We start from the raw sequence: 17,480 nt of genomic DNA on the forward strand, positions 1-17,480 counted from the left end.
TTGTCCCTGGTGGGGGCAGAGCCTCACAGCACCCCATGTCTGCTCCCTCACCCCGCCCGGGTTCTCAGGGCGTTTCAGTGTCTCCTTGGCCCCTGCTGAGGGTCGTGGGCTACACATTCTGAGCCCCTGCTCTGCCACCTGGGGAATGTCCCACCCATGCAACCTTCTGTCTCTGCTTCCTCGTTTCAGTGCTACAGGGTGAGCTGCCTGGAAATCCCTGGGCCCCCTGGCCCCAAGGGCTACCGTGGACAGAAGGTAAGATGTCCAGATTGCCTGCAGAGTCTGCGCTACCGGTAAGCCCCTGATTTGTTTTGAAATCCACATTTGGCCGGGCGCAGTGGCTCACGCCTATAAGCCCAGCACTTTGGGAGGCCGAGGTGGGCGGATCACAAGGTCAGGAGATCGAGACCATCCTGGTTAACATGGTGAAACCCTGTCTCTACTAAAAATACAAAAATTAGCCAGGCGTGGTGGCATGCGCCTGTAGTCCCAGCTACTCGGGAGGCTGAGGCAGGAGAATCGCTTGAACCTGGGAAGCAGAGGTTGCAGTGAGCCGAGATTATGCCACTGCAGTCCAGCTTGGGTGACAGAGCGAGACTCCATCTCAAAAAAAAAGAAAGAAAAAAAAGAAATCCACATTTAAGGCCAGCTGTGCCTCAGATGGTCTCAACATTTCTGACCCTGGAGAGAGTAAAATTCTGTATTTGTCTAATTCCTTTTAAATAGTATATTGAGAAAAACAGAAACTTTAAAAAAATTATTAGGATATGCCATTAAACTACTTTTGTAAGCAAGCATTTTCAAGTAAGTAAATAAAATGTGAGATGCGTTACAGTTAATAATATGATTGCTCATTAACATGAAGGAACTTCTTTTGTGGCTTATTAGATAAGTGGTTTTAGGGAGCCTGGTTTGAACGTCCCCTGCATTTTCTGGTTTGAACATTCCCTGCATTTTCCTAACAGAGGTGCATAAAATAAAATCCTTCCAAAACTCACTAACAGAGTATGTGAAACTCCAATAATTCATGTCTGTCAAAAATTATAAAGAAAGGCATAGGAGGAGAAAGCAGCTTTTAAGGAGATGAAATAAGGAATTGACCATCATAGAGGATGGTATTGCTAAGTAGCTTTGTGTTTTTCTAAATTTGGATGACAGCTGTCTAGACCAGTAGGTAACTGGATGTACTTTCTCCAGGATGAGACATCTCCAGGCTGCAGGTCAAACCCTGCCACCTCCTTCCTTGGCTTCTCCAGTCCTGGTGGCAGTGCCTACCCCACCACAGCTGGGAATGAATTTGCCACTTGGGGCAGCCTTGGCTGCACACAGCAGTGCAGTGACCTGTTCTGTTGGGGGGCCACTGGAAGCTGCCATAGGGGCCACTGTGGTTAGAGTTTGAGGGGGTGGCAAGGTGCCAAGCAGAGCCCAGGACAGGGCACAGCTGCAAAGTTCCAGAAGCCTCTGCCCACCTGATTCCCTGCCCTGAGTTTTCTCCCTTTTCTTCCCTTTGACCTCGTAATTCCTCCCCTTTCCTCTGCTCCTCTTTGCATTTAAATTGGGAGCATATCCCATTCATGTAATCCATTTGGGAGCCTATCATCAGAGATTTGGCTAACACGGTTCTACTATAAAATTGGCGAGGCTTAGTCCAGGAGGGCTGAGGTGCGTAAACCTTTCAGTGTGAGATCCGGCACTGCACTCCAGTGGGCGACAGTGACTCTTCTCAAATAAATTGGGAGCATATCAATAAATTTATTTATTTATTTAATAAAATTCTGTGTCATAGGTTAAAATTTTAATTCCAAGGGAGTGTAACCTTTATGTGGTTTTCTGAAGTCCTGATCTTTCTAAAGCTACTTAGATAATCTTTGTAGTGACAGTGATCCGGGCATCACTGGAGAATCAGAGCCCATGGTTGGCCATGGCACCTGGGTACGAAGGCACCCCACCCCCAGGCACCCCATCCCCAGGCACCCCACCCCCAGGCACCCCACCCCCAGGCACCCCACCCCCAGGCACCCCCACCCCCAGGCATTCCACCCCCAGACACCCCCACCCCCAGGCACCCCACCCCCAGGCACCCCACCCCCAGGCAGCTGTTCTGGCTCCATTTTGCAGCTGGCTTTGCGGGAAGCTTCCCTCAGAGCTAGGAGAATGGGTCAAAGCAAACCCTGGTCTGACAGAGCCTGGCCCCTTGGGAAGCAGCCGACACCAACACATCTCCACCTGGGCGGGGGAATCAGTAACCTCTGCTATGTCACCTCTCAGAGGAGTCCCCAGCTGCCTACCACCCACCCTACCCTGCCTCAATTGACTCCTTTCTCTGTTGCCTGCTTTTAGGGTGCCAAGGGCAACATGGGTGAGCCGGGAGAGCCTGGCCAGAAGGGAAGACAGGTGAGTGTCCTTGCCCCACGCCCGCCCCGCCTGCCGCCTAGTGCCCCAGGGCTGGGCTCACACTGCTGCTTTGTCCCTCACAGGGAGACCCAGGCATCGAAGGCCCCATTGGATTCCCAGGACCCAAGGTGAGTGACCTCAGCCAGGGGCCTGGCTCCACCCTGTGGCCCCAGCACTGCCAGGCAGGCTCCCCCAAACCCAGCCTCGGCCTCAGCCTCTACCACCCTCCCCCAGTTACCAAGGAACAGAAGCAGCTCGATAACTTGACGGCCCTCCCAAAACCCAGCCTCCTGCCCGACCCTGGGCCCAGCCTCCTCCACAGACTCTTTGTCGAGAACACCAGATGCCAACGGCCCACCAAGCACTCCCCTCAGCCTGCAGAGCCAGCCCTTCCCTGCCTGTGTCTCTGCAGAACTCCTCACTAATGCCCCTCTCTCCTCCTGCCCCCAGGGCGTTCCTGGCTTCAAAGGAGAGAAGGTGAGGCTCTCACCCTGACAGACCTCAGACCTGCTCCAGCCTTGGCCCAGGCCCACCTGGCAGCGTCTGCCGCAGCCTGTCACTGCTCCTGGAGCACCGGCCTGGGCTTTTCTCAGTGGTGGCTTCGGGGGTTCCTGGGGGGTCCTGTGGCCTCGAGTTTGGCCTAAGGGCTTTGGCCCTCCAGAGACAGCAATTCCCATGATGCTTTGAGGCACCAAGCTCACTGCCCTGGCTTTCCTCCTACACAGGGTGAATTTGGAGCCGACGGTCGCAAGGTAGGCTGGTTGGGTGAGCAGAGCCCCTCCTTTCTGCTGCTTAGGGCAGAAGGACCGGGGCTAATGGAGTCCCCTCTTCCTTCTTTCTCCAGGGGGCCCCTGGCCTGGCTGGCAAGAACGGGACCGACGGACAGAAGGTAGAGGCAGCCTCGGGCTCACAGCTGGACTGGTCTCACGGAGGCATCTGAGCCTCTGCAGAGCCCCCAGATCCAGCCTGACCTGTCAGCTTACACGTGTGCATACATGCATGCACACATACACATGCACACACGTGCACATACACGCACATACATGCACACGCGTACACGCACACATACACGCACATGGAAATACGTGCATATGTACACATGCACACATGTATGCACCTGCACACACGTACACACACATGCACACGTGCACGCACACATGCACACACGCACATGCACACACATACACGTCCATGCACATGCACACACACGCACTCCAGGTCCCGCCACATCCTGCTGCCCCACCCAGGGCTTCACCAGCCTGCATCTAATTCAGGGCTGCACATCCTGGCTTGGGGCAGCTCCACAGCTACCCACAGAGGCCAGCAACAAGCCCACCTCCTCCCAGGCTGAGCCACAGGAGAGCACCACCCACTCCTTCCATGGCTCCCCATGGGAACATCCTCTGTGCCCAGGGAGCTCTGCCCTCAGGGCCTCTGGGAGGCAGCCTGGGCTGAGGAGCAGCCAGGGATGGCTTGTTCCTGCACACCGGCCACTCTGCCTCCCCGGAGACAGCTGCACAGCAGCCATGGCCTCGTGTGCGCCCGTGTGCTGGGAAGAGAACACTGCAGCTCTGAGGGGCAGAACCAGGCGGGCTGTGCCTTGGTCATTGGCCCACACGGACCCCAGAACCCTGCCCTGAGACTCCTCCTGCCCCCTTCTCCTTCAGGGCAAGCTGGGGCGCATCGGACCTCCTGGTTGCAAGGGAGACCCCGGAAACCGGGTAAGGGCTATTTGCACCCCTCCTTCAGCCTCGGCTCGGGTATGGGTGCCTGACTGGGCGGGAGAGTGGTTGCTGCTGCAATGGGAGCTTGGGTTCTCCTGGCAGCCCAGCACCCCAGCCCAGCGTTCTGCGGGGTCTGAGTCATATGAGGAATTCCCCCTGGGAGCTCCTGGCGGATCCCCGTGGCCTGGAGACTTGATGTGCCTTCAGCTTCAGTGTCACTGGACAGCTCCATGTCTCTGAGCAGCAGATCTGGGCCTGGCCTCTCGGTCACTGAGCCTGGGGCCTCACAACGAGGGTGGGAGGTGCCTCCCAGGCTGGGACAACGGGGCACTGGGGCCCTGGCTCATGGGGAGAACCTCACCCGCCGTGTGCTGAGCTCCACCTCTCACTCCTCTCTCAGGGCCCCGATGGTTACCCAGGGGAAGCGGGGAGTCCAGGGGAGCGAGGAGACCAAGGCGGCAAGGTAAGTGACCTTGTCAAGGTGCAGGCCGGCCAGGGCAGGTGGGGTCACCAGCTTCCAGGGGTTTCCCTGTCCCCCCACCCCGAGAGGGGCCTCCTGGAGGCAGCCCCAGCTGAGAAGCTGAGCAGAGAGGGCCTTTCCTGAAACACTGGTCAGTGAGGACCCAATGGTCGTGGGACGCAATGGGGGTACCCTGCCCACTGCTTCATCAGCTTGTGGCTAACCCACCCAGGGCTGCACGTCCTGCTTGGGGCAGCTCCATCACTGCCCACCTAGGCCTCAGCAACAAACCCACCTCCTCCCAGGTGCAGCCCCGGGAGCCCCACCCACACCTCCTAGAGCTCCCCATGGGCATGTCCGTGCCACAGGGGCTCTGCCCTCCTGGGCTACCTGCAGTATCACCCCATCCCTGGCGGCCACAGGATCCCCAGGGGCTTTTCTCTGGGAGCCTGGCACTTGGACCCACCTTCCCTCAGCCTGAGCCCAAGTCTGGCTGAGTCCCCTGTGTAGATGCACGGGCGTCCTACCCACGACACACACTCTGCCCTCGGCTGGCATGGAGGTTCCGGCAGCCCCCAGCCAGCATCTGACGTCTGAGGTGCCCTGCGGACATCAGGGAGGTGCAGCCCCAAGCCCGACTGTGGGTCCTGCCCCACCGCTGGGCAGCCTGCACCCCCTTCCCCAGCCAAAAGACGTGAGGCTGATTCTGCAAACCCTTCCAGGGGGACCCTGGCCGCCCAGGACGCAGAGGGCCCCCAGGAGACATCGGGGCGAAGGGAAGCAAGGTGAGCCCTCTGCCTCTTCACCTGCAGCTGAGCTGGCCACACTCAACGCCCATGGCCCGGATGGACGATCACACTGGCCACCGCCTCTGCTGTCACCATGGTTCCCCATTGGGCTCTGGGGACATGGGGAGGGATAGGAAGGACAGGCCATGTGCCCTGAGCCACCAACTGCTCTGACCTGTGCCCTCCTCACGAGGCTGGACAAGCTCCAGGGGACCCTGCAGGGCCCCACGTGCCTGGCAAGTGGATTCCGCTGGAAGACAGTAGGGGCTCCACACCACACACGACAGGCGTGGCAGTACCTGAGGGCCCAGGGTCAGGCCCTGCTGTGGCCCCTGCCTCTGGGTGACTGTGCTGTTCTCTCTTTCCTCAGGGGTATCAAGGCAACAACGGAGCCCCAGGAAGTCCTGGTGTAAAAGGAGCCAAGGGTGGGCCTGGGCCCCGCGGACCCAAAGGCGAGCCGGTGAGTCCCGCCCACCCCCACCTCAGGGCCCCGTTCTGAGCATCCTCCTTGCAGCTTGAGGAGGACCATGGGAGAAGGGCACCTGGGCTGTAGGCAGGACCCCCTGCTGGCAAGGCACAGCCAGGCCCCCATCTTCCTGAGAAGTAGACCCGGACCACCCCACGGGTACCCCCAGGGCTGAACTTAGAGGGGAGGCCCAGGCAGGTCCTCCATGCTGTTCCCTAAACCCAGCCCCAGCTGCCCAGGCCGTCCTGTGAAGGGTGGTCGGGGCCCGTCCCAGTGCTGACCCCTCCAAGGGGATTCTGTCTGAGCACGGAGCCTGCCTGCGAATGACGACAGTGGCTGGACGGCACCAGATCCCCGCCGGACCCCAGCCTATCACCTAAAACGCCACTCACCGGACATGCAACTCCACCTGGAGGCTCCCCAGATCATTCTTAACTCCTCAGCATAGGCGGGACCAACCCAGCACAGGGATGAGGGCTGGCAGCAGAGCCACCGGCGCAGGCTGAGGCCCTTGGGAAGGAGCCTGGGGATCGAGGTCCCAGGTCCCAAAGCCAGAGCCCTCCTGGAGAGAAGCAGCATCGGCCCCGGCACAGCTCCCACCCTCCAGGGGCTCTGGGCTTGCGCTCAGCCCCCTCCCTCACCCACACGCCTGTTCTCTGCAGGGGCGCAGGGGAGACCCCGGCACCAAGGGCAGCCCAGGCAGCAACGGCCCCAAGGGGGGGAAGGTGAGTCCTCCTGTGGAGGTGCCACAGGGTCTCACTGTGGTGCCCATGGGCTTTCCTGATGAGGGCCCCAACCCTATTCCTCCCAGAGAATGATAGAACTCCAGGGCCTCACCCTCCAGGGGACACTCCCTGTGGAGTCTGGTAGCGCAGGAGATCCCCACACCCCATTCCCTGCTGAGGGAGCTCCACTGACCGCCCAGGCACACCCCACACGGCTGTGCAGGCACCACTCACAGGCCCGTGACTTCAGGGGTGACACTGAAGGGCTGGGCGGCAAAACCCCGGCCATCAGCTCCCCTCGACACCAGGGGAAGGGGCTTCCTCCCGGGAGGTGGACAAGGTCTTACCACGTGTGGGTGGCCTCAGGGGGACTGAGAGACCCCATGCTCAGAGCAGCAGCTACAGGCAGCGGGAAGGAGCTGTGGGTGAAACAGGCGACTGGTCCATGTACCCCTGGACAGACGGGGTCTTCCTCTCAGGCCCCTTTCCCCAACCCCGGCCACACCCGCCTCTCACGTGGGACCCAGGCTGGAGGCCTCAGCTGAGACCCATGGGGCCTCCCTTCCCTTCCCACAGGGGGACCCTGGCCCTGAGGGGCCCCGCGGCCTGGCTGGAGAGGTTGGCAACAAAGGAGCCAAGGTAGGGGGGCAGGGGAGCTGCACCCCAAGGTAGGGGGGTGAGGGGGCTGCACCTCAATGTAAGGAGGCCCAGGGAGGCTGCACCCCGAGGTATGGTGGAGGGGGGCTGTACCCCAAGGTAGGGGGGAGGGGCTGCACCTCAAGGTAATGGAGGAGGGGTGCTGCACCCCAAGGTAGGGGGGCTCAGGGGGCTGCACACCAAGGCAGTGAGAAAGGGGGCTGTACCCCAGGGTAGTGGGAGATGGGGGCTGTACCCCAAGATAGGGAGGCCCGGGGGGCTGCACCCCAAGGGCAGAGGGGGACTGTACCCCAAGGTAGGGGGTCCAAGGGTGGCTGTACCCCAAGGGAAGGTGGACAGGGACTGCACCCCAAGGTTGGGAACCCAGGTGGGTGCTGCACCCCAAGGTAAGGGGGGCCCAGGCGGGGGCTGCACCCCAAGGTAGGGGTGCTTAGGCGGGGGCTGCACCCAGAATCTGGTCTGCTCCACGCAGTGTGGTCAGGGCTGAAGGTCAAGTGGAGCCACAACCTCCGGGAGGGTCGCAGGGGCTGGGGCCAGACCCACCTTCCCCCCGAGGCCCTGCAGTGTCCGCAGGATTGATGTTGGGGTCTGCAGGGTGCCGCTGTAAGTCAAGAGGACCCCAAACTCCTCCCCTTTCTTCCAGGGAGACCGAGGCTTGCCTGGACCCAGAGGCCCCCAGGGGGCTCTTGGGGAACCTGGAAACCAGGTCAGTGTGGGACACCTGTAGCCCTATGACGAGAGGTGGGACCCCTGTGCCCTCTGACCCCACGGCTAGAGGTGGGACCCTGTTGCCCTCTGACCCCACGGCTAGAGGTGGGACCCCGGTGCCCTCTGACCCCACGGTGCATGCCCTCTTTGTGGCACCACTCAGGTTTCCCTGTCCGTGTGGGGACAGGCTGGAGCCAGCCACTGTCCCCATAGGAAACCCAGGCAGCAGGGCCTGGCCTCAGAAGCCAGGACCTGCTCCCCTAGACCCCAAGTACCTCATATCCACTCTCAGCCCCAGCCCCTCATTCTGCCCTGAAGGACCCAGGTCGGGGAGTCAGGGGCAAAGCGGTGGGCCTGAGGGCCTGGATGAGCCACGGGGAGAGGAGGAGCTGGGACCCTCAAGACAGGGGTCCACGGCCCCCACAGGCAGCAGGAGGAGCTGGGGCCATGTGCCCGGATGCTCAGGGCTGGATGGAGCATGTCAGGTGACCTCTGGGCATGGCCAGTCCCTGCCTGTGCTGACTTCTGACTTTCTCTCCTGCCCTCAGGGATCTCGGGGAGACCCCGGTGATGCAGGACCCCGTGGAGACTCAGGACAGCCAGGCCCCAAGGTACGTGCTCCTCCTCCAGCAGGATGTGTTGGGGGTTCAGGGCAGCTGCCCGAGTAGCAGGACGGGGCCGGCCTGGGGTCGCTATTGCCAGCAGATGTGCCTCAGGCTGGGCCTCTGCCTCCTGTTCTCCGCTCTGGAGGGAGGGGCTGCCTCCAGGTCCAGGAAGCCCCCGGCTCTCCTCTTCAGCAGCGACCCTTGGGTAGGGGAGGCGCATCCTTCCTGAGGCAGGGCCTGAGGGCAGCCATGTGGCCTGAGCAGCGTCCTCCCCGTGTGTGGGCAGGCGGCATCTCCTGGGTCTCTAGGCACATCCAGCCCCAGCTGGAGATGGACAAGGCGAGGTTGGCTCTGCCAGGCCCCTGCTCACAGCCAGCCCTGGACAGCACCCCCAGCCCACCTCTACCCCCGTGTGCACCTTGGGCCCTGCTGAGCACAGCCCCCCAGCCCCACCCCATCCTATGACCTTGCTGACCGACTCAACGTCCTCCTCCAGGGAGACCCCGGCAGGCCTGGATTCAGCTACCCAGGACCCCGAGGAGCACCTGTGAGTCATAGCCTGGGGTGGCAGCTCCCAGGAGGGGGTGGACATTGTCCAAGGGCCCTGAAGGTTCCTAGTTGTTCCCTCAAGGCCTCCTCTGTGCAGAAGAAAGTGAGGTCCCTCCTAGGGGACGGAGTGGTGAGAAGGCTCTGGGTGACTCAGCGAAGGACAGGTCCAGCCCAGCATCAGAAGAGTGTGGCTCAGAACGCAGCACGGTGGCCTCACTCAGAGTGTGCATAAGCAGAGGGAAACGGCTGCAGAAGCTGCCCAGAGGGAGGAAGGAGCCCTGGGATCTGAGGCTGAGTCACCCTGACTTCTGTTTGCCTCACAGGGAGAAAAAGGCGAGCCCGGCCCACGCGGCCCTGAGGTACATGTGGGTCCTGGCCACCTGTGCCCACCCAGGGTGGGGGTCTGGATGCCCACCCACTATTGCTGGGAACACAGTGCCCACCGTCACTGACAGGACCATCCCTGTCTTGGGATGGTCCTGGCTCCCCAAGGCCCAGCCATGACACCTAGGCTGAGTTCTGAGGGAGCCACTGGCCACTGGCTGGTTCCTTTCTAACCAAAGTTCAGCCTTTGCCAAAAAACCACATAAATGTTCCCATTTAAATAATCCCAAAATGCCAGATATATTTTTCCAAGTAAAAATCTCAAATCATCTGTCCCAGGCTAACATGTGTCCCCTGTCACAGGGAGGCCGAGGTGACTTTGGCTTGAAAGGAGAACCTGGGAGGAAAGGAGAGAAAGGAGAGCCTGTAAGTGTCACCGTCCCGAAGCCCACAGCAGCTGGGCAGAGGCAGGGGGGGCCTGAGGCTGAGCGTGTGCATCTGAAAGTACAGGAAGACGCCAGGCAACTTGGCCCCAGCCGTGAGCACCACCCCCACCTTCCTGAAGGGGACGGCCGCCTCCTTCCACCCACCCTCACTTCCAGCGTCCACCAGGGTCCCCTCCCCAGCATCCCCCACCAGGGTTCCCTCCCCAGTGACCCCCACAGCATCCCCCACCAGGGTCCCCTCCCCCCAAAGATCCTTCCACATAGCATTCCCCTCAGAGTTCACACACACAGCATTCCCCAAAGGTCCCCTCCCCAATGTCCCACACACAGCATCCGCTCCCAGCATCCCCTCCCCAGGGTCCTCCCCACAGATATCCCCTAGCAGGTGCTCTGTGCCTCCAAATCCCCAGCCTGGCCAAGGGTTTAACCAGGACTGCAGGTTGGTCTGGAACTGAGTGAGCATAAGACGAGGGATGGATAATGATGGATGGATGGGCAAGCGGATGGGGGTGGGCAAATGGGTGGATGGGCGGATAGATGAGTGGGTGGATAGAGGATGGATGGATGGACAAGCAGATGGGGGTGGGCAAATGGATGGATGGGTGGGTGGATGAGTGGATAGATGAGTGGGTGGATAGAGGGTGGATGGATGGATGAACAGGTAGATAGGTGGGGAATGAGTAGATGTATAGGGTGGTGGGTGGGTGGATGGATGGGAGGATTGATGGATAAATGAGTGGGTGGATAGAGGATGGGTAGATGGATGAATGGATGAGTGAGCAGATGGATGAATGGGTGGGTGGGAAAAGGGTAGATGGATGAATGGGTGGGTGGGTGGGTAGAGGATGGATGGACAGGTGAGTGGGTAGATGGATGAATGGGTGGGTAGGTGGGTGGATGGATGGATGGTTGATTGGGTGGGTGTGGAATTGGTGGGTACCTGATAATGGGGTGGAATAGCCATGGATTGGAATGAGCTGTTTTAGCTGCCATTTCTGGGACACTCGGCTCTGCCAGGCCCCTACCCCTCTGATGGGCCCGGCTCTGACGGTGGCCACTCACGGCCTTCCCAGCTCTGGTGCCAGCACAGGGAAGGTGGGGGCACAGTCTCATCTTCCTCCTTGCACCTGTCAGGACCCCCCAAGGCAAGACCCGTGGTTGGGGACAGCACAGGGCCCTGCTGTGTGCAAAGACTGTCCCTGTGGCCACTGAAGCCTACCTGTCCTTGTTCCTTCTCAGGCAGATCCTGGTCCCCCTGGTGAGCCAGGCCCTCGGGGGCCAAGAGGAGTCCCAGGACCCGAGGTGGGCAGCTGGCCAGTCCCCATGCCCTCCAGACCTCAGCCCCCGGCCTGCCTTGCCAACGCGCACCCAAGCCTCATGGTTCCACCCACAGTGGACCCACGTTTCAGTGGACAGGGGCCTGGGAGTGACTTGGCTGCTCAGCCTTGGCCCCGGCGTCTCAGCCTCATCCTTCTCTCCCCAGGGTGAGCCTGGACCCCCTGGAGACCCTGGCCTGACGGTAGGTGTCACATGGGGCAGAACCAGTGTCCTTCTCGTGCCAAAACTAGAAACCAAGAGCAGCGGGGCGGGGGAGGTCAGAGGGCAACATCAGTGGAGGAGATCAGAGGGCAAGCTTGGTTGGGGGAGGTCAGAGGGCAAGGTTGGTGGGGTGGGGGGAAGAGGGCGGCAGCAAGGTTGGCAGGGACAGGACCCGACAAGCCTCCCCACGTGGGCTGGAATGTCCCGGGGCCCCCGGGCCAGGACCTTGCTGTGGAAACTCCTCTGGGGCCCGGGGGACTGCCCTGCCCTGCCTGACGCGTGCATTGCAGGAGTGTGACGTCATGACCTACGTGAGGGAGACCTGCGGGTGCTGCGGTGAGGCACTGCCCACGGTGGGGTCGGGGCCCACGTGCCGGGTGGGGGGCAGGAGTGCGGCAGGGCTGGGTCATCGCTGGGTCCCGCATGTGCGCCTGGCCCTGGGGTCTGAGGCCTCTCCGGTGCCCCCCCGCTGACCCTGCCACCCCCCAGACTGCGAGAAGCGCTGTGGTGCCCTGGACGTGGTCTTCGTCATCGACAGCTCTGAGAGCATTGGGTACACCAACTTCACGCTGGAGAAGAACTTCGTCATCAACGTGGTCAACAGGCTGGGTGCCATCGCTAAGGACCCCAAGTCCGAGACAGGTCAGCGCGGCAGGGGCGGGCAGAGGCACGGCAGAGGGGCCGGGCGGGGCGTGGGAGGCGATGGGACAGGAGAAGTCCAGACACGTCCCTCAAACGAGGGCTCTGCGCGGCCGGGGACGCCCCACCCCCCCGAGGCCTCCGGCGACACCCTCACGCATGCGGCTCACAGGGACGCGCGTGGGCGTGGTGCAGTACAGTCACGAGGGCACCTTCGAGGCCATCCAGCTGGACGACGAACGCATCGACTCCCTGTCGAGCTTCAAGGAAGCAGTCAAGAACCTCGAGTGGATCGCAGGCGGCACCTGGACACCCTCGGCCCTCAAGTTTGCCTACGACAGCCTCATCAAGGAGAGCCGGCGCCAGAAGACACGCGTGTTTGCGGTGGTCATCACGGACGGGCGCCACGACCCTCGGGATGATGACCTGAACCTGCGGGCGCTGTGTGACCGCGATGTCACAGTGACGGCCATCGGCATTGGGGACATGTTCCACGAGAAGCACGAGAGTGAGAACCTGTACTCCATAGCCTGCGACAAGCCACAGCAGGTGCGCAACATGACACTGTTCTCCGACCTGGTGGCTGAGAAGTTCATTGACGACATGGAGGACGTCCTCTGCCCGGGTGAGCGTGCAGGTGTGGCCCAGTCGGCCGAGGAGCAGCAGGCCCCAGCCGCTGTCCAGCGCAGGCCCCAGGGACACCCCTCACCTGAGGGACAAATATGCAGCCCAGGATACTGGGCTTGGGTGAGAAGGAGTCGGGCCCTCTCGGGGCCACAGGGCGGAGGCCAGCTGCACCCCGAGCCTGTCTGGGCAGATCAGTGGGTGGCTGCTGAGGGCTCGCTGGGGACTGGGACTGACCCTGGCCCGGCCTCTCTCCTCTCTTCCAGACCCTCAGATCGTGTGCCCAGACCTTCCCTGCCAAACAGGTAATGCAGGGCACCCAGAGCCCCCCACCCCAGACTACAGAGCACCCCGGTGTCCTTCTTCCTCGAGGGCCGGGCTGGGGGAGGGGCCGTGCAGGGACCCAGCGGGCGGCGGAGCCGCAGAGGCTGCTCCTTAGTGAGATGCCCCCGAGACAGCAGGACAGCAGCACAGGAGAGGAGGGGCTCGGGGAGGGCAGGCTCCCGGGAATGCAGGAACGGCATCGCCAGGCCATGGGGCAGGTGCTGCTGGCCTGGCTCTGTGCTTAGCGTGTGGCCACTGGTGTTGAAGGCCCACCACCCACCAAGGTCTCCATGAGACGGTGCAGCCTCCCTCAGCTGCCGCCCAACTCCCATGGGCTGGCCGTGCCTGTGCCACTCAGAGGAAGCCGTGGATTCAGTGAGTGAAACCATCCCAGGGCGGAGGCACTGACACCCACCAGCGCCAACAGGTCTTGCTCCGACCCTGGCCTGCCTCGGAGCTGCGGCCGTGGCTCTCATCTCTGGGAGCCCATGTCCTGGATGTGGCCTACGTGGGTGTGAAGCTGTAGCTGGGGGTGCCCAAGGCAGAGATTCTGCCAGTGCCCAGGGCTGGGGGTGCCGTCCAGGCTCTGCTGGACGTGGTGCTGCCTCCACAGTGACTGCTGCACCGTAACGGGCCCACAGGAGGTCCCCAGGGGTGTTAGGAGCTGAGTCCCCCTGTGTGAGCCGTCCCCTCCAGAAGCGTCTAGGTGGGGATGCCGTGGGGATGGGTGGGAGGATCCGACCTGGAGGACCACGGGGACAAAAGCTCGGGGTCTGCGGTGCGATGTCAGCACTGCCTCAGCACTCGGGTCAGGGTATGCATTCAGGCGTTCCACGGGGAACTCCCGGTGGGTGCGCTGGGCCACATTCACAGGCCCTGAGGCTGCCCCCGGGAGGAGCCGTGGACTCGGAGCCAGGGTCCCCACACGTGCTCCGACAGAACCTGGAGGTTGCACCTGGGTCTGCCTGCCCTTCAGCAGGTGGGCAGCCTCTGGTCCCACAACACAGTGGGCTGTCCTCTGCGCCGAGGTGTGGGCGTCCTCTCTCAGGGTCTGCCAGGGCCTGCACCAGCACCAGGGGTAGCTGGCCCCTCCACCCAGCCCCTCGTCCCTGATGGGGCGGGGACGTCTCAGGACCCCATGATGGGCGACACAGCAATGTCCACTGTGGGCGCTTTGCTCTCTACCAGATGGAGACCTTCCCCTCCCCTCCACCCCGGGGTCCAGCGTGAGTGGGCGCTGCGGCCTCCCCTCCACTCCAGGTTCTCTCGTGAGTGGGCGCTGCGGCCTCCCCTCCACCCCGGGATGTAGCGTGAGTGGGCGCTGCGGCCTCCCCTCCACCCCGGGATGTAGCGTGAGTGGGCGCTGCGGCCTCCCCTCCACTCCGGGGTCCAGCGTGAGTGGGCGCTGCGGCCTCCCCTCCACTCCAGGTTCTCTCGTGAGTGGGCGCTGCGGCCTCCCCTCCACCCCGGGATGTAGCGTGAGTGGGCACTGCGGCCTCCCCTCCACCCCGGGATGTAGCGTGAGTGGGCGCTGCGGCCTCCCCTCCACCCCGGGATGTAGTGTGAGTGGGCGCTGCGGCCTCCCCTCCACCCCGGGATGTAGTGTGAGTGGGCACTGCAGCCTCCCCTCCACTCCGGGTTCTCTCGTGAATGGGCGCTGTGGCTTCCCCTCCACTCTGGGGTCCAGTGTGAGTGGGTGCTGCGTCTTGTCAGGGCCTTTCTCTGTGTTTGTAGATGTCACGTGACCTTTCCTCTTTCGCCTGTCATTGTGATTGGGAGTTAGCCCGTTGAGCCTCATTGAATTTCCGATGCTGAGCCAGCCCTGCATGCCTGGGATGAACCCACCTGGCCGTGGTGTGTGGCTCTGTTTACGCGTGTGGGCCCTGATCTGCTGATGCCTGCCTGAGGGTTTGTGCTCATCAGGGATATTGGCTACTTTTCCTTATGTCTCTGGTTCTGGCCTCAGGGTGATGTGGGCCTCATAGGGCCAAGATGGTGACGTGGGGTGAGCCAGTTCTCCCTCCTGGGAGTGGGTCACTCAGGCCACCAGAGCACCACAAGGAAGGCAGCCAGGGAGGACACGGGGACCCTTGAAGCTCTGGCCTCCTCTGAGGCCTCCAGGACCTGACAGTGACTGGGAGCAGCCCCCCAGAACCCCTCCCCTCCTCTCGGCTCCCTGACACCCGGCCCACAACACTCAGAGCTCATCCTCCTTTCAAGCTGTTTGCAGTTTCAAAGTGAACTCCACCTTGTGGCTCCAGGAGGTACAGCAGGGACAGTGTTAAATCAGCTTTCACCAGCCTGCACGGCCAGGCATCCTCCTCGGCTCTCCTGGGCACTGGGTGGACGCCACTGGCTGTGGCCTGGCCCTGGCCTTCTCCAGACAGCCCTGTCCACCCTAAAGCCCAGCCACCCTGGGCCTGCACCAGACCCGTGGAGGTCTCAGTTGCGTGGGGACCAGAGGGTGCCGGAGAAACAAACCGGATGCAGCTGAAGGCAGCCAGGGCAGAACCCACTCAGCGGTAAGAGCTGGACGGGGACCGCAGAGTAACCTGAGCTCCATTCGGTGGAAAGAAAAGGCAGAGACGTTGCAGAGGCCAGGTCTGCTCAGGGGAAGACAGTTCTGGGCGTAAAGGACACATCCCAGAGAGGCGGAGGAAGGGTTTGCCACCGCAAGCTTTCTTAGGCAGGCTCTTGAAGGGTGGCTGGGGTCTTCCTGGCAACGGGGCCTGCGGTACTGGAACCCCCATGGAGTTTGGCACGTCTCTGACGCAGGTTTGGAAGGAGCTGTTTTGTGCTGAAAGGTTTTCTCGGGGTCCGTGGTGTCCCCCATAGGTGCCGCCGTGTGGGTCTCCTCTCCTAGGTCCCTACCAGCTCCCCGTGCTCACCGCCCCCACACCTCCTGCCAAGGCCGAGCCACACACCACTCCACTTGCATCTCCACCGACTTGCCGGCCCAAGTGCCGCTCTTCACTCTGGCCTCGCCGAGCGGCCCCCCGAGGAGGAGCTTTAGGCCCACGCCCGCCACAGGCCTTAACGTCTTCTCTGGACACTCCCTTGCAGATGCACCGTGGCCTGGTGGCGAGTCCCCGGTCACCTTCCTCCGCACGGAAGAGGGGCCGGACGCCACCTTCCCCAGGACCATCCCCCTGATCCAACAGTTGCTAAACGCCACGGAGCTCACGCAGGACCCGGCTGCCTACTCCCAGCTGGTGGCCGTGCTAGTCTACACCGCCGAGCGGGCCAAGTTCGCCACCGGGGTAGAGCGGCAGGACTGGATGGAGCTGTTCATTGACACCTTTAAGCTGGTTCACAGGGACATCGTGGGCGACCCCGAGACCGCGTTGGCCCTCTGCTGAAGCCTGGCCCCTCCCTGCCACGCTCGCTTCCCAGGGCTGCCCCCAGCAGGCTGGCTCTCAGTGGAGGCCAGAGGTCTGGGATCGGGGTCAGCAGGGCCACAGTCCCTCCAGGGGCTCCGGGGCAGCTTCCGGCCTCTTCCCACCCTGGTGGCCGCCGCGTCCCTTGCTGCGGCTGATCTCTCCTCCGTCTTCCTGTGGCCTCTTTATAGGAACACCAGTCATTGAATTTAAGGCCCACCCCAAGTCCACAATGACCTCCTCACAAGACCCTTAACTCAGTCCCGTCTGCAGAGTCCTTCTTTGCCGTATCAGGTCACCCTCACAGGCTCCTGTGCTGGGGCATGGAGGTCTTTGGAGGCCCTTACTTGGTGGCCCAGCTGGGCTGCCGTGCATCCGGGATGGGGCTGAGGGAGGGTGCAGCCCACGTGCTGGAGAATGTCTCCCCATCGGGCGCCAGTGGAACCTCAGAAACAGGCCCTGAGGCTGCTAAGCCTTGCTGGGTGTGGGCACTAATCCCGTGCACGGTGACTCGTGGGCGCTCGTGGCCCACCTTGTGGTGGGTGAAGGCTTTGGGTTGGGCAGCAGATAGTCCTGGGGGAACCTGGCGGTCCTGGCACTATGACGTAACTGGGCCGGTGTCATGCCCATTGGGGCAAATGGACACAGCTGTCTGCCAGCAGCTCCGGTCCCGGGGTGTCTGCACCCTTCCAGCCCATCATCTGGGTCCCCAGAAGCAGTCGGGGGAGCATCCACCAGGCATGACCTCTGCTGTCCTCGGAGGACTGAGCAGAGAACCCCGGGGGCCACGATGTTGGGGAACGGCAGGGGACACTGTCCATAGGGCACAGCCCCCACAGCGAGCTCAGACCCCCACGTTCTGACTGCAGGCGGCTTCATCCAGGCTGGGCTCCTGCCGGGCAGGGCTGTGACCATTTCTCATGACCAGGTTCTCGTCCCCACACCCGCTGCACAGGGCAGGCCAGGCTCGGCTTCCCACTGTGGGAACAAAAGCTTCCCCCAGAGGAGGAGGAGAGCAGAGTCCACGTACATCCTGACAGTCTCAGCCTCCCTGTGCCTGGCCGGCCCCCACGGCTTCCCCGTCTCCTCCAGGCCCCACAGACACTGATATGTGGAGAGACACCCCCAACA

General features: G+C 62.2%; 1 protein-coding gene across 2 annotated transcripts in view; it reads left to right on the top strand.

The window, feature by feature from the left end:
* Window positions 1-17,480, top strand: part of COL6A2 (collagen type VI alpha 2 chain) — a 36,156-nt gene that overhangs the window by 16,499 nt on the left and 2,177 nt on the right. The window contains exons 5-28 of one of the 2 annotated variants that reach the window (XM_033232668.1): window positions 190-255; window positions 2,341-2,394; window positions 2,478-2,522; window positions 2,845-2,871; window positions 3,120-3,146; window positions 3,239-3,283; window positions 4,062-4,115; window positions 4,519-4,581; window positions 5,301-5,363; window positions 5,737-5,826; window positions 6,495-6,557; window positions 7,134-7,196; window positions 7,858-7,920; window positions 8,471-8,533; window positions 9,024-9,074; window positions 9,400-9,435; window positions 9,764-9,826; window positions 11,086-11,148; window positions 11,330-11,365; window positions 11,676-11,721; window positions 11,875-12,027; window positions 12,197-12,649; window positions 12,915-12,953; window positions 16,036-16,609. In XM_033232668.1, the coding sequence (XP_033088559.1) occupies window positions 190-255; window positions 2,341-2,394; window positions 2,478-2,522; window positions 2,845-2,871; window positions 3,120-3,146; window positions 3,239-3,283; window positions 4,062-4,115; window positions 4,519-4,581; window positions 5,301-5,363; window positions 5,737-5,826; window positions 6,495-6,557; window positions 7,134-7,196; window positions 7,858-7,920; window positions 8,471-8,533; window positions 9,024-9,074; window positions 9,400-9,435; window positions 9,764-9,826; window positions 11,086-11,148; window positions 11,330-11,365; window positions 11,676-11,721; window positions 11,875-12,027; window positions 12,197-12,649; window positions 12,915-12,953; window positions 16,036-16,331 (2,022 nt within the window). In that variant the 3' untranslated portion in view covers window positions 16,332-16,609. Of the gene's footprint in view, window positions 1-189; window positions 256-2,340; window positions 2,395-2,477; window positions 2,523-2,844; window positions 2,872-3,119; window positions 3,147-3,238; window positions 3,284-4,061; window positions 4,116-4,518; window positions 4,582-5,300; window positions 5,364-5,736; window positions 5,827-6,494; window positions 6,558-7,133; window positions 7,197-7,857; window positions 7,921-8,470; window positions 8,534-9,023; window positions 9,075-9,399; window positions 9,436-9,763; window positions 9,827-11,085; window positions 11,149-11,329; window positions 11,366-11,675; window positions 11,722-11,874; window positions 12,028-12,196; window positions 12,650-12,914; window positions 12,954-16,035; window positions 16,610-17,480 lie in introns of those variants that run through there. The other variant, XM_033232667.1, reaches the window with a different exon arrangement.

Source organism: Trachypithecus francoisi, unplaced genomic scaffold, assembly GCF_009764315.1.
Source record: "Trachypithecus francoisi isolate TF-2019V2 unplaced genomic scaffold, Tfra_2.0 Lachesis_group14, whole genome shotgun sequence".
NCBI classification, from domain to species: Eukaryota; Metazoa; Chordata; class Mammalia; order Primates; family Cercopithecidae; genus Trachypithecus; species Trachypithecus francoisi.